Consider the following 16,317-nt stretch of genomic DNA (forward strand, 5'->3'; position numbering starts at 1 on the left):
ACCAGAACACAGACTGATGGAAAAAACACCAACAATAATCAGTTATTCTGTCTGTGTTTGTATAAAGCAATGGTTTGTCTGAGTGAGTGTGAGTGAGTGTGTCACTGTGTGTGCTGTGTGTGGTACCTTGGGCAGTCTCTCTGGGTCTCCGGGGTGGCGAGGAATGACCTTCTGTAACCTCTGGAAGCCGTAATCTATGGTGGGTTCATTTAAAGCTGAGAAGAAAAAGTAAAACGGATCAGCTGTTAGAAAACTATTTTCACAACACGAGACGTTAGAAATCCTCAGTCTTCTCTAGAGCGGATCACCGTGACGTCACCGTGACATCACCTCCACGTCGACATTTGTTGATTTGAAAATCTGCACATTACTTTATTTTTGTGGTCACTTTCAGCCGTTACGTAGTGAAACACGCTGGTCCGGCCTGTCGGACCTGTTATCTTATAAACCACATCGACCTTACAGTAGCGCCTCACCATCGGTACAACTTGTAGAGAACTCAGGCTTTCGTCCTCTGTGGCCCAACAGAAAGACTGACGCTAGTGAACAGTGGACAAGTTAAGGTTCACTACTCTACAGTGCACTAGTTTACGGTTCGCTAGTCTACTGTGCACTAGTCTACTGTAGAGTAGTTCACGGTTCACTAGTCTACTCTCCACTAGTTCACTGTGGACTAGTTCACTGTGGAGAAGTTTACGGTTCACTAGTCTACTGTGCACTAGTCTACGGTACACTAGTTTACTGTGGACTAGTTCACTGTGGACTCGTTCACTGTGGAGAAGTTTACGGTTCACTAGTCTACTGTGCACTAGTCTACTGTACACTAGTTTACTGTGGACTAGTTCACTGTGGAGAAGTTTACGGTTCACTAGTCTACTGTAGAGTAGTTCACGGTTCACTAGTCTACTGTACACTAGTTTACTGTGGACAAGTTCACTGTGGAGAAGTTTACGGTTCACTAGTCTACTGTGCACTAGTCTACGGTACACTAGTTTACTGTGGACTAGTTCACTGTGGACTCGTTCACTGTGGAGAAGTTTACGGTTCACTAGTCTACTGTGCACTAGTCTACTGTACACTAGTTTACTGTGGACTAGTTCACTGTGGAGAAGTTTACGGTTCACTAGTCTACTGTAGAGTAGTTCACGGTTCACTAGTCTACTGTACACTAGTTTACTGTGGACAAGTTCACTGTGGAGAAGTTTACGGTTCACTAGTCTACTGTACACTAGTCTACTGTACACTAGTTTACTGTGGACTAGTTCACTGTGGACTAGTTTACGGTTCACTAGTCTACTGTACACTAGTCTACTGTACACTAGTTTACTGTGGACTAGTTCACTGTGGAGAAGTTTACGGTTCACTAGTCTACTGTAGAGTAGTTCACGGTTCACTAGTCTACTGTACACTAGTTTACTGTGGACAAGTTCACTGTGGAGAAGTTTACGGTTCACTAGTCTACTGTACACTAGTCTACTGTACACTAGTTTACTGTGGACTAGTTCACTGTAGACTAGTTTACGGTTCACTAGTCTACTGTACACTAGTCTACTGTACACTAGTTTATTGTGGACTAGTTCACTGTGGACTAGTTTACGGTTCACTAGTCTACTGTACACTAGTCTACTGTACACTAGTTTACTGTGGACTAGTTCACTGTGCACTACTCGATGGTGTGGACTAGTTCATTGTACACTAGTCTACTGTACACTAGTTTACTGTGGACTAGTTCACTGTGGACTAGTTTACGGTTCACTAGTGTACTGTGCACTAGTCTACTGTTCACTAGTTTACTGTGGACTAGTTCACTGTGCACTACTCGACGGTGCACTGGTCGACTGTGCACTGCTCTACGGTGCACTAGTTCACTGTGGACTAGTTCATTGTTCATTAGTTCACTGTACACTAGTTTACGGTTCACTAGTCTACTGTGCACTAGTCTACTGTACACTAGTTTACTGTGGACTAGTTCACTGTGGAGAAGTTTACGGTTCACTAGTCTACTGTAGAGTAGTTCACGGTTCACTAGTCTACTGTACACTAGTTTACTGTGGACAAGTTCACTGTGGAGAAGTTTACGGTTCACTAGTCTACTGTACACTAGTCTACTGTACACTGGTTTACTGTGGACTAGTTCACTGTGGACTAGTTTACGGTTCACTAGTCTACTGTACACTAGTCTACTGTACACTAGTTTACTGTGGACTAGTTCACTGTGGAGAAGTTTACGGTTCACTAGTCTACTGTAGAGTAGTTCACGGTTCACTAGTCTACTGTACACTAGTTTACTGTGGACAAGTTCACTGTGGAGAAGTTTACGGTTCACTAGTCTACTGTACACTAGTCTACTGTACACTAGTTTACTGTGGACTAGTTCACTGTGGACTAGTTTACGGTTCACTAGTCTACTGTACACTAGTCTACTGTACACTAGTTTATTGTGGACTAGTTCACTGTGGACTAGTTTACGGTTCACTAGTCTACTGTACACTAGTCTACTGTTCACTAGTTTACTGTGGACAAGTTCACTGTGGAGAAGTTTACGGTTCACTAGTCTACTGTGCACTAGTCTACTGTTCACTAGTTTACTGTGGACTAGTTCACTGTGGACTAGTTTACGGTTCACTAGTCTACTGTACACTAGTCTACTGTACACTAGTTTACTGTGGACTAGTTCACTGTGGACTAGTTTACGGTTCACTAGTGTACTGTGCACTAGTCTACTGTTCACTAGTTTACTGTGGACTAGTTCACTGTGCACTACTCGACGGTGCACTGGTCGACTGTGCACTGCTCTACGGTGCACTAGTTCACTGTGGACTAGTTCATTGTTCATTAGTTCACTGTACACTAGTTTACGGTGCACTAGTTCACTCTGGACTATTTTTCTATGGACCAGTTCACTGTGGACTAGTTTACTGTGCACTAACAAACAATCATTCAGGTCATCAACGAAGACACATAACAGCTGTTGCCACCAACAGAAACTCTGACTGGCAGGTTGAACATCATCAGAGTCACGTTGCTTTGCAACAACAACAGTCCCTCTGACTCGTCCTGCTGACTAAACAGAAACAGAAACACCAATCAGAAACAGTTTGTGTGGTGAGCCAGCACTCCGATCCGGGATTGGTCCGACACACGTCTTCTTCTCTCCTCTAACATCATTTACAGTTTAAACTGGTAGGGAGGTGATAAATCAGAGCGTCAGTGAACGCAGCCGAGCACAGAGAGGAGTGTGTGTGTGAAGTGCATGAATCATAATCCCGTCTTGGTTCAGCTGCCTTTAACAAGCTTTAGACTGGCTCTCCTATACATCACAACAGTGTGTGTGTGTGTGTGTGTGTTCAGTCCTTGAAGGCTCACAGGGCGTAACAAGCAGCAGTTATAAGAGTGTGTGAGCTCTCCAGATGTCTGTGTTATCTGCAGCCTGCTGTGTGTGTGTGACCTTGTGTTGTTGACTGTGAGACAGTTTATTATCACCTGTGTGTCTGTTTAACCTGCCGTCTGTCTGTCTTTTCTCCTGTTAACGTTATTTATGGATTAAAGTTAAATCGCTCTTCAGTGTCTTTGATTTTGTCCTTAAAGGTTTATTCCATAGGCTTTTTGTGTCGTTTACTTTGGGCCCCATGAAGGCATTGATGTTTGAAAAACCCTGCTTACATCTTTCACTAACTGATAGACTCCATGTTTGGAGTCAAATTGACATTTTCTACATTTGTATCATGTTTCTAAAATTCATCCTGAAAGGTTTGATGTTTTATTCTGGAAACTGTTCATATCAGACATATTAATGACAGCAGCATTATATGCGTGTTATTGATCGGTAAATCTTCTTCACTATAGATTTGGAAGTTGACATATTTGTAACTCCTGTATCTAATAGATATTGTTATAAGTCTCAGCTGTCAGTAACTTCCTCTGAAGTCTTTATCTGATTGGTCGATTGGCTGTGATGAAGGACTCTAATCAGACCGCCAGGCTGTGTAACGATCCAATCAATAAGCTGACTGTGCATCGCCGTGGTACCCAGCATGGGTTTAAGTGATTGTTAGTTTGTCAGTTTACATCAGGAGTTAATGGAGCAGCTGAGTCGGCAGTGACTCCAGTTACATACTTTATCATCTCTGGACCATTTCAGATAAATTTTCTTTTGGATTGTAGATCAGTTCTGCAGAACGCAGCTGTGGTGCAGCGTTTTTAACACAACTAAATTCACAACAGCAAAAGTTGAGGTCAGTGGGAACTGTAGTATTCTCTGTCTCTATTTATATTTGTAAGTAGAACCTAAACTGTCATTTTAATTTATCTAAAGCTTCTTTGGGTGTTTTTAACAGTTTTATTGAAGAACATTTTATGATTTTATTTGCATGCATTCAAAATTTGACATATAGTACAAAAGTATATGCATGTAAAATACCAACAGTAAAAGTACTCATTCTGCTGAAAGGACCATTTCATAATAATATATTATAATTTATGTTGATGAATTAATGTGTGTTCATCACTTTAATGCTGCAGCTTGTGAACTTCCTCCTGAGAATCAATAAAGTTTTATCTTTAACCTGTAATAATTCATCATAATTTATTCATTGATTATATTCTGTATTAGTAATCCGAATCTGCAAAGTATCAAATACATGTAGTACAGCACAAAAAGAAAGTAGCATAAAAAGGAAATAAAATAAAGTACAAATACCACGAAATAGTACTTTAGTAAAGTGGTTCAGTACATGAGTGAATCAGTGAAATGTTTTACTGAAACAGGCCTTATTTTGTTTCATTCAAAACAGAGGAGGCAGATCAAACTCAGGAAACTGCTTACAGCGGCGTGAGTGTGTGGTGAGGAAATCAAATCTGAGGGCGGGTCCGACAGGAATGATCAATACTTTGCAATCAATGCTCATTGAAATTTCCTGTCTGTCTGCATGAGAACAACACATTTTATCTGCCAGCAGGTGCACAACGGGTGCACAGCGGGTGTATAACAGGTACACAACGGGTACGCAGCAGGTACACAACAGGTACGCAGCAGGTACACAACGGGTACGCAGCAGGTACACAACGGGTACGCAGCAGGTACGCAGCGGGTACACAACGGGTACGCAGCAGGTACACAACGGGTACACAGCACGTACACAACAAGTACACAACAGGTACGCAGCAGGTACACAACGGGTACGCAGCAGGTACACAATGGGTACGCAGCAGGTACGCAGCAGGTACACAGCAGGTACGCAGCAGGTACACAACGGGTACGCAGCAGGTACGCAGCAGGTACACAGCAGGTACGCAGCAGGTACACAACGGGTACGCAGCAGGTACACAACGGGTACGCAGCAGGTACGCAGCGGGTACACAACGGGTACGCAGCAGGTACACAACGGGTACGCAGCAGGTACACAACGGGTACACAGCAGGTACACAACAGGTACACAACTTGTACACAACAGGTATACAGAAGGTACACAACGGGTACACAGCAGGTACACAACAGGTACACAACTTGTACACAACAGGTATACAGAAGGTACACAACGGGTACACAGCAGGTACACAACAGGGACACAACTTGTACACAACAGGTATACAGAAGGTACACAACGGGTATACAGCAGGTACACAACAGGTACACAACTTGTACACAACAGGTATACAGAAGGTACACAACGGGTACACAGCAGGTACACAACAGGGACACAACTTGTACACAACAGGTATACAGAAGGTACACAACGGGTACACAGCAGGTACACAACAGGGACACAACTTGTACACAACAGGTATACAGAAGGTACACAACGGGTATACAGCAGGTACACAACGATAAAGTGGTGAGCGTACGTATTTGACTGATCACTGTGTTTTTTCTCATCTTTCTGAAACGTACAAAGAAACCTTCCCAGTACGATGCGTTCAAGTGCAGCCGTAGAGATCAGTGCTGATTAGACTAGACTCTAAGCAATGGAAAGTTATTTTACTAAACGGTTGCGCTTAATTACAATCGTGAGGTACTTTTACTTGACTTGATTATTTGGTTTTGTACTTCTACATCTCAGAGGGAACTCTGTACTCTGTACTGCCTTTAGTTTAGGCATTGTTAATGATTTGTACACAGGTAATAATAATAAAGAAAGTCTACTTTTACTATTGGTACATTAAGTACATGTTGCTGATTATAAATTCTTTGAATGCAGGACTTGCTGGGGTTCCAACGTACCCCCACAGTCCTGGCTGTCCTGGTTTGGGTTTTGGTGCTGTGCTGGTTTAGACTCCTGCTCCATGCTCTCTGAAAGTCGTCCTCGTGTGCTGTCTCGAGCTTTATGTCCTGCTTTACTTTGAAGTTGTCGCTGTCTGTAGTTCATTGTGTGTTTCACCTGTTTACTCCCTCTCTGCTGCATCCTGGTCGGTTCCTGCTTGTTTCTGTGATTCCTGGATTTCCCTGCTGGACATTTGTTTTCTTGGATTTATACCTGTGTAAAGTTCACATGCGCCATGGACCAAACCCTGTTTCACACAGTCCGACTCTGTCACCTTCCACATGTCTTCACTAGAACTAAAAGCTAGTTAGCACTATTAATTGTCATTTTAGTATCGTTATAGTATTTCTTATCCAGAGCATCGTACATGTTTGGGTGTGTTCAGGTGTTACTACTGGCTCTGGTTGGTGCAGGTGCATCCTGTAAATGCTAACCGTGTTAGCGTATCAGTCCTAATTTATTTCACCTTCCTCTCTGTATAGAAGTAGCACCGCAACGCATGCTGGGAGCGGTGTGGTGCAGGGTGGAGGTGTGCAGGACGAGCCACTCTGAACCACTGAGGTGTGAAAGCATCTGCTGGATGAAACTGAAGGTCATGTGACCGATGACATCACGTACGAGTGTGTGTGTGTGTGTGTGTGTGTGTGTGTGCGCTTCACACCGCTCAAAGGTCATTAAGGCGGCGGTCCACCGGCGGGATTGAGGGTTAATGGGATTTAAATGTGTGTAATTACTCCGACGGCGGTGTGAAATGAAACACCTCCACTGATGTGCTCCACAAAGAAAGAATAGAGAAAGAAGGAGGGAGGCAAAGATGAAGAGGGAAAGTGTCAGGACGGAAGGAAGAAGTGTCAACAAACCGAGAAAGACGGGTTCATTTAGACGCGAGTCATTAACGGCAGGAGTAGTACTCAGTAGGAGTAGTTTAGAGTATTCAGTAGGAGTATAGTGTAGTTTCGAGTCCCGCTAATGAACTTATCCTTCTCTCTTCTCATTGGCTGAAAAGGCTGATGGAGCGTGGGGATTGGCTGCTGGGATTTACCTGTGTAGACGAACCGACCCGGCGCTCCTTTACAGAACTGTTTGGACTTGTAGGACAGCGTGACCTCGACGACCCCGGGGATGTGACGGGGAGGGGTCTGGACCCGGATGGCATGAGGGGTGATCAGCTGGAGAGACAGACAGGGGGACAGGTCTCAGGTGGACGTGGTCTCTACAGAGAGAAGCACACTGGAAGGCTGTACCGATTACTGATCAGCTGCGTTACCTCGCTCCACACCAGCATGGTGCCGAAGACCACCTGCAGACCGTCAAAGAAGTTGTCTCCGATCAGGATGACGGTCGCTCCCCCCGTCGTCCAGCCCTCACTGGGACTGATGGCTTTAATACAGGGAGTGGCTGCTGGACGAGAGACACCGAGAGACACAGAGAGACACAGAGAGAGAGATGGGGAGGGAGGGAGAGAGAGAAACTTTTTTGTTATTCAGACTTAAGCTAGGATTATACTTTCTGTGTCCACGAGTACGCGAGGGCCCGCTTAACGGAACAATTGTCATCAGACAGGTAGGCTCTGTGCGTGTTTTCTGACAGGTAAGCCGATGACACCACCAACTGATCTACTGCGCATGTGTGGAAGGAGTCCGCCAAGCTTGCAGTCAGAGTTTTACCAGCTGCTGATTGGTTCTGACATAAAAACCTGCGTACCTTCAGATGGGTCCAGTCTCCGGGCTCGGCGGCCATGTTTGGAGTTGTTGTGTACGAACATGTTGTCGGAGACGGCAAGGACATGGCCGTCTACGTTTACTGTTGTAGAAACCACCACCTGCCAACACACAGAAAACTTTATTTATAACCGACGGACAGAACTTTATTATAACTGACAAACAGAACTTTATTTATAACAGCTAGGAGTATTACCATTACTGTGTCACAGTCTAAACTTTGCGCGACCAGCAAAAAGCTTTCAACCACCAGCAATTCTACATGTATTTACTGAAGCATGTGCTGAAGCAGCACAGCGACATGAAACTTATAGAAAGAAACTGACCAGCAGGAGCTACTGCCAGAGATGATGCACCCGTCGGGAGAGAGTGGCGTTAAGCAACATTTGATGTTCTGTAGAAACTCTGAATACTGCTCAGATAAATGTGCTTTATTTCTTTATTTCAGCCAGTGGGGCTAAGAAACATGTTCTGTAAAAACTAACTGCTTGCTGCTGTTATGAAGATGCTGTTGGTTAAAAAGAGAAACTTGCTTTGTTTTTTCTTTAGTTAAATCATGAATATCTGCTCTGAGACTCTGCCGTGTTTCAGTGTGCTGACTCCTCAGGTTCATTGTTGTTCCAGTGGATTCATTTCTGCAATCAGCTGATGATCAGGCCGTCCGGGGGTAGTGAAAGTAATATAGTAACTGTTCCCAGCATGCATTGTGTAAGACAAAGTGCACGTTATCCTCTCAGTAACACAAATGTTTTCTGTAAAATTCAACATGTAGATCTTTTGTTTGTACAGATGGGGAGACGGAACTTCCAACTAGAACCATGAGAACTGGATCCGCACAGCTCTGAGGAGCAACTGTACTGAAATGTCAAATGTCAGAAGTATTTTCTAAATCAGATCACAAATTTTGGCAAATTTAAAATCGCTGCTATGAACTGGACTGCAGTGATTTCAGGTGACCTGCTCTACAAACGAAACGCTCCTAAAACCAGCCGATAAACGAATAGAATCCAGATACAAAAAACATCTTGTGAAAAATTGTAATTGATGAAAATTCTTCTATATCATAAATAAAGGAGAAACATTTAAATGATGATTCATCAATCTGAGAAAACGTGTGGCCCCGCCCCCTGTGTGACGTCACAGCCCCTCTCCGCCGTGGCCATTCATCATCCCCGGCCGGTGGCCGTGGCGCCGGTGCAGAAGGTCGCACAGAGAGAGAGGAGAGGTGTCATCTCTGTCGCCACGGTGACAAACCAGCACATCCTTCATCCTGCTGTCGCTACGACTACCGCTGACAAGTCCGGAGGCTTCACCTGACTTCACCTGTCTCTCCCTCTGATTGGTCTCTCACCTGACCTCACCTCTCTTTCTCTCTCTCTCCACATGCTGTCTGCAGCTTGCTCGCCCCGTCTCCCTCCTCCTGCTCTCCAGGTTTAACTGGACTTAACATCCTGTCAGCTCGCCCAGTGCAGCGTGGAGAGGGGGGGGGGGGTAGGCTGTGTTACTGTGTGACAGCAGACATATGGAAACTGTGAGGCTGGACAGCCTCCTTCAGCAACATGTCTTCTCTGTTTTCCTCTCACATCTTTAAATCCTCCTCTCTTTATCTCCACATTGTTCTCCTCTCCTTTATTTCCCTCTCCCTCCTCTGGTTTCCTTCTCTGCTCCACTCTCTTGATTCCTCCTCTCCTCTCTTGTTTCCTCCTCTGCTGTCCTCTCTGGTTTCCTCCTCTCCTCTCTTGTTTCCTCCTCTGCTGTCCTCTCTGGTTTCCTTCTTTCCTCTTGTTGCCACCTCTGCTCTCCTCTCTTGTTTCCTCCTCTCCTCTCTTGTTTCCTCCTCTGCTCTCCTCTCTTGATTCCTCCTCTCCTCTCCTCTCTTGTTTCCTCCTCTGCTCTCCTCTCTTGTTTCCTCCTCTCCTCTCCGTAATAGGATAACACGGCTGATCAATAGTTAGAGGATCAATCACAGACTGGTTGTCGCTGATGGGCTGTCGGCTGCTCCTTGCTGTTAATTGGTTGATGAATGAAGCTCCTCGAGACGAGAGGAGCGCTCGCTGTGGAGGGTGCGTTTGATTTGAAGTGTCTTTTATCTCAGCAGTCAGTTAATCTCTCCCAGTATTATTTAGACACTCGGGGTTAATGGCTTCACAGTGAGACAGGAAACCCAGAGTCAGCCCCGCCACATGATGACCTGCCATGTAATCACGAACGAGATGAACGCCGAGCTTCCTGTGATCAGCCTCTACTGACAAACATTCAATTACATAATTTTATAAGAAGTGAATGACACAGCAGCTGCGGCAGCAGAACACAGCGTGGCGTTCTTCATTCTTATTATCTGAAAGACTCGCCATCCTCTCTCTTTGTTTCACTCTGAACACGAACGCCAGGTAACATTTTGTTTTCCTGGAAAGATGTAAACTGAACTGACTTTGGTATGAATTTAATCTGTCGGCTTTAAATGACAGTAACTAAACTAAAGGGGGAAAGTAACTAAAGTTCATGCTGTGGTGCTGGTTGGAGTCATCAATAAAGTTAATTGTGTTGACGTTTAAACTGAAGTGAATATGAATTTGTTATTCTTAATTTTATTCTTGGTTAAATTCTGATTTTGTTTTTTCCTGATTGAAGAGCCACGTCTCTGTTTTCCAGGAAACTCAGATGCTATCCTATTTATTATAAATAAATACTAAATAATATAAAATAAAACAATAAATGTTATATAAGATTTATGTAGGAATATAAATGAGTGTTTATTAGAAACGCTTAAAGCAGCTCGAACACAGAACAGTTGACATGTATATGAAAATAAAGCAGGACAGTGAGACGGACAGGCAGATAGACGGTTCCCTAACGACCTCTCATATTATATCTGCAAAGCAATAAGCCTCGGGCCGCCCTGCTGAAATGCATTATGGGTGCAGCAGGTCATCCAAAGCCATGTCCTGCCCTTTAGGGAAATGAATTCATCTTTTTAGATGCGTGTGTATGTGTGTGTTACCTGGAACCTCCTCATGTCTCGTGGGTTTCCAGCGTTTTTCAGACAATTCTGGTTACACTTCAGGAAGAACTTCAGGAAGAACCTGCACACACACAAAGACAGGACACGGTAATGATCACTTACTCTGCATCTATCACACGGGTCAGTAACAGCACCGATGTGAACTTCCCAAAGTGACTTGACTTGACAAAAGGAAAATATCGATTATCTGATAATATGATCTCGGTACTGGCAGCAGGACTGACTGAGGGATCATGAATAAATGAGGTTCCTCAGGGTTCTGTTCTAGATCTCATTCTGTTGTTTCATGCGTCTATATGCAGATGACACAACGTTCTACACATGAGAACACTGAGTTCTTTCTGCTGTCATTCCCTAATGCTCGCCGCACACTAGATGATAACTGGGACGATTTTAGGGACCGATTCGTCCTCGTAACAATCACGGGGGCCTTCCAAAGCAGAGACTGGTCGGAACAGATTATCAGCCTGAATGATCCCGTAGTGTGAGGCGTTTACAGACAGAATCTGAAGGTCGCTGACTGGATCAGAGGCTCCCTGATCAGAAACCTGCAGCCAATGAGAGCCAGAAACATCACCAGCGTGTCTAAAATTCCCTCCCTCAGCCTCGAGCTCATCCTTCACACTAAACCCGCTGCTCTGAGTGAATAATGTGTCAGACTCCCAGACAGAAACTAAAGCCAGACTAGCAGAAGGTAAACACAGACGACACCGTGTTGGCTCTAGCCCAAACCTGATCTCACCACCAGGTCCATCTGTTCTGGAGCTTTCTACTGAATCACACCATCTCCTCTCCAGTTTGAGTTTAATACTGTTCTGTTCACGTTTTAGAACATTATGGAACAAATATTTACATGGCTGTGGCTCAGGAGGCCGAGCGGGTCGTCCGGGATGGTCAGCCAGCACTCGATGTGTGAATGAGCAGCTCAAAGGTGGCTTTTAAAGAAGGAGAGACTGTGTGTGTGTTGGTTAACATGTATGTGTCAGTACACGGGATGTAATCTGAGCACTCGTTCTCCCAGGAGAGAGGGAGGACGAAGGAGACAAAGGACAGAGTACGCCCCCCCCCACCCCCAGATTGCAGACCTACATGTGTGGTTCTGTTGTTGCAGCAGAACCTCATTTGATTTGTCTAGACTTTTTTAAGAAGTGTGTGTGCGTGTGTGTGGGTGTGTCGGGGGGGGGGGGGGAGCTGAAGCCGTGCGACACGTACACTACCACAACATCACAGTGGTTTCCATGGTAACGGGTTGTAAACACACACAGAAGGACAAAAAGGAAATCTCTCTCAGGCGATGCGTTCGGTCTCTGAGGGTCTCGGCAGTATTGATTACCCAGCATTCCTTGCTGCTCGTCTCTAATGAGCCCGCAGAAGGACAAAGTGCTGACACCAAACACACACATCCAGTCTGAACAGATGCTCTGTAAACAAATCAGCCTTTTCTGGAAGATCAGCATGTTAGAGATATTCAAATAAAATCCATAACACAAACATTCTAACTGAACTTGTTAGTTGTGATGATGTTTCAGGTGTTTCCTGTCCAGGTGCTGCCGTCGTGCTCAGGTTCACTTCAGGTTCAGACCTTCAGCTCAGCTTAGTTTCATTTTGTCCTCATAAAGCAAATGTGGCATCCTCATCATTATAGTTATTAGTGTTGTATTTAGTGTTCTTCTTCTGCGTGCTGGCGGCAGCGGCGGCGGCAGCAGGAAGCTGCTCTCTGAGTGGATGAAGTCTCTCTGATGTTTGTCTGAAGATAGCCTCAGTGTGAGCGCGTGACCTCTGACCGCCGATCAGCTGATCTCTCTCACACGGAGTCTTATCGCCATGGTAACCACCCAGCATCAGCAGTCTCAGCTGATCGTCACGTTATCTTCAGACGCACAGACTCAACTTATCTCCATGCTCCTCCTCACCTCCTTCCTCCTTATCTCCTCCTCTCCTCCCTTGTTTCCTCCCTCCTTCCATCTCGTCCTATCTCTTTTCTCCTCTGAATGGAGAGCGAGCAAGCGAGCGAGCGAGGTCGTAAATCTACACGCAGGACAGATTAAGCTTTCAATTTGTTATGTGATAAGCAGGGAAGACCCCGACACACACACACACACACACACACACTCTATTACTGCTCATATTTACGAGCAGGAAATTAGGACGCATCGCAAATTTATCTCCAGGAAGAATGGAAGTCACACACACTGTCACTGAAAACACACACACTCAGAAACACACACACTGCGCTGGAGTTAATGTGCTCTATGAGGTAGAAAATGTAGTCGCAGTGTGAGGAGGAATTATACTGACAGTAATGCACTGACACAGGGAGAGTGTGTGTGCTGAGGAATGGTTTATGTTTAGGGAGGATGAAGGGGAGCAGCAGCCATATTGAAATGAATCCCCAGTTAACAGTAATGTTATGGATCGTGTGCAGAACAGAAGAATTCAGCCAGTAAAATCACCCCAGGTACATCTCTGCAGACCTGTGTGTGAACCTGAACCTGATTCTACGCTGAATATTAGAACCGGGTCTGAACCAGGTCTGAACCTCCCTACAGCCCGGTCCTGTACAGCGACGTGTTACCTGGTTTACAGCAGAAACTCACAAAGACTCTGATGTTTCAAAGACAACGTGAACAAACGATCTCCGTTAAAGCAAAACAACTGTGTTTAATATGTAAATGAGTTCTGCTGCTAACGAACACCTCTGAAGAGCAGTCAGAGCGTCGGAGATGATTAATGACAACTGCCAATTAGCAGCAGTGAGTTCACTGATTAACCAGCTGACGGAGGAGGAAAACCTGAAAGAAGGAGAGGCCAATCAGACACACTCCAGAATCAATAACAATACATTACTCATAAATGTTCAATTCAGAACATGTCCAGGGGCCTCAGGGGCCCCACGTCCCAAACCCTGCCTCACCTCAGACCACAGAAACATGTTTCTGTTCCTTCCAGGGAAGGAACCCGGTCCTATCTTAGAACCGGACTTCAGCTGTTATAGAAGCGTCCTGACTGACTAAGTGAGGAACCCCAAGTCAGGAAATCTAAGTCAGGAACCACAAGTCAGGAAATCTAAGTCAGGAACCACAAGTCAGGAAATCTAAGTCAGGAGCCATAAGTTCAGGAAATCTAAATCAGGAACCATAAGCCAGGAACCCCAAGTCAGGAAATCTAAGTCAAGAACCCTAAGTCAAGAACCACAAGTCAAGAACCACAAGTCTGTAACACTAAGCCAGGAACCCCAAGTCAGAAAATCTAAGCCAGGAACCACAAGCCAGGAAATCTAAGTCAACCCTAAGTCAGGAACCCCAAGTCAAGAACCACAAGTCTGTAACACTAAGCCAGGAACCCCAAGTCAGGAAATCTAAGTCAGAAACCCTAAGTCAGGAATCCCAAGTCAAGAACCACAAGTCTGTAACACTAAGCCAGGAACCCCAAGTCAGGAAATCTAAGTAAGGAACCACAAGTCAGGAACCCCAAGTCAAGAACCCCAAGTCTGTAACACTAAGCCAGGAACCCCAAGTCAGAAAATCTAAGTCAGGAACCCTAAGTCAGGAATCCCAAGTCAGGAAATCTAAGTCAGGAACCACAAGTCAGGAAACCTAAGTGAGGAACCCTAAGCCAGCAACCACAAGTCAGGAAACCTAAGTCAGGAAACCTAAGTCAGGAACCATAAGCCAGAAAGCACAAGCCAGGAACCCCAAGTCAGGAATCCCAGTTCAGGAACCCTAAGTTAGGGATCTTGCCAGGAACCCAAAACAAGATCTGATGAGATTCACTTGATGGCCAAAATGTTAAACATCTTGGTCCAGTCCTGGACTCCAGGTGAGCTGCTGTGAGGATATTTTGAGGAGATGCTCACAGTGACTTTACCTAAAAAACCTCAGTGGCCTCGGTGTCAACAGATTTTAGAAATAGTGTACAAAACTAATGTTGAGAGTTTTAACTTTCCACCGTCCTGCCTGATCTAAAGATGCAGATCTGAGAATAAACTTGTCAGAATAGTTGGCAAAGCCCAAAAGGCCTTGGCTTACAGAACAGACGAGGAAGAAAGCGAGGAGTGTCTCTTTTATCTTTCTATGCTGGCATAATGCAGGTCCTAACCTGATCCTGATTTTAACCTGAACCTTAAAACCTGGTCTGAAGAGCCCTTTGGGGTCATGAGACCATAATGTCCTCACTATGATGGCTGGTCCTCACAGACCGCAATACGAGAACACACACACTGAGAGGCTAAACGCACTTTAAGACGTTAAAGTCCAACATTTCTGTTTGATAATGAATCATGAGAGAAACCTTAGACCCTCATCCTGTCTGTCCTGCTCCATTAGTCCGCTCCGTGTTCACAGCCGGCTGAGCTGCATGTTTAATTCATGCACACACACACACAGCGTTGATCGGTTCATGATCAGCATGATGAGTCCTTTCGTCTCGACCTTTGACCTCTGCTGTAATTGGAGACCAGAGAAGCTGTCAGCCAGCAGTGTCTCCTCAGCATGCTTCTCTCCGTGTTCTTAGCATGTTCATAGTGATAATCCTACATGAAATTACTGAACTTCATCACCATGGACAGAGTCTCAGGCTGTTTCTCAGAACCGAGTTCGCCAAGTTCGGACTTCTGTACTTTAAAGCTCGGACTTGGCAAGTTCAGCTCTGGAGTACAAACTCCCAGGAACGGGAGCACGCAGTCAGTCATTCAGCAATTGGAACAGCAGCGGACTTGATAACGGCCTGACCCGTTAGTGGGCGGGACCTCACATCTCCGAAAACGTCGCAGCAATTTTTAAAATCAGCTCTCTCTTGAGAAATCAACCACATATTTGGAGTTTAAACAACTAAATTCCCGCATAAAAAATTCATTAAACCACGGACAGAGTCTCAGTCTACCTGCTGGCCTTCAGATGTACAGCTAAGATCCCTAAAACATGTTGTCAGTCTTCTGGAGGTCCAACAGTTGTTTCATCATCGGATGCATTTACTTTAAATATGACTCTGATATTAATCAAAGATACTGACACCTGGTTTATAGAAACTACTAACTAAAACATCTACTGTCACAGTACATGTGTACTGTCACAGGTTTTGTGAATGCTAATAAAGTTTTGTGTCCTTGATTGTATACTGAGTTGAATTTAGTTTGAAGAGACTGAATTGAACATGACAGCTGTGTGTGTGTGTGTGTGTGTGTGTGTGTGTGTGTGTGTGTGTGTGTGTGTGTGTGTGTGTGTGTGGTCAGATGTGTTTGGGCCTGTCGTTCTAATTAACACCAAATGCTGGACAGGTTTTCTGCTAATTAGCATCCACGGCTGGTTTGAACATG

At 44.9% G+C, this 16,317-nt stretch overlaps 1 protein-coding gene across 1 annotated transcript; it reads right to left on the reverse strand.

Moving 5' to 3' along the window:
- Positions 1–126: 126 nt before the first annotated feature.
- On the reverse strand, positions 127–12,968 carry LOC119887360 (transcription factor COE1-like; the record flags this gene model as incomplete). The annotated part of the gene is made up of 6 exons (XM_038698178.1): positions 12,886–12,968; positions 10,983–11,064; positions 7,965–8,082; positions 7,528–7,661; positions 7,303–7,429; positions 127–215 (listed from the first exon to the last, which is right to left on the reverse strand). Coding segments are annotated over exons 1-6 (633 nt in total), but the record flags the coding sequence as incomplete, so codon positions are not given.
- Positions 12,969–16,317: the final 3,349 nt, after the last annotated feature.

This window comes from Micropterus salmoides, unplaced genomic scaffold, assembly GCF_014851395.1.
Source record: "Micropterus salmoides isolate LMB-PRFRI ecotype aquatic unplaced genomic scaffold, ASM1485139v1 Ms_hic_scaffold_4149, whole genome shotgun sequence".
Taxonomy (NCBI): domain Eukaryota; kingdom Metazoa; phylum Chordata; class Actinopteri; order Centrarchiformes; family Centrarchidae; genus Micropterus; species Micropterus salmoides.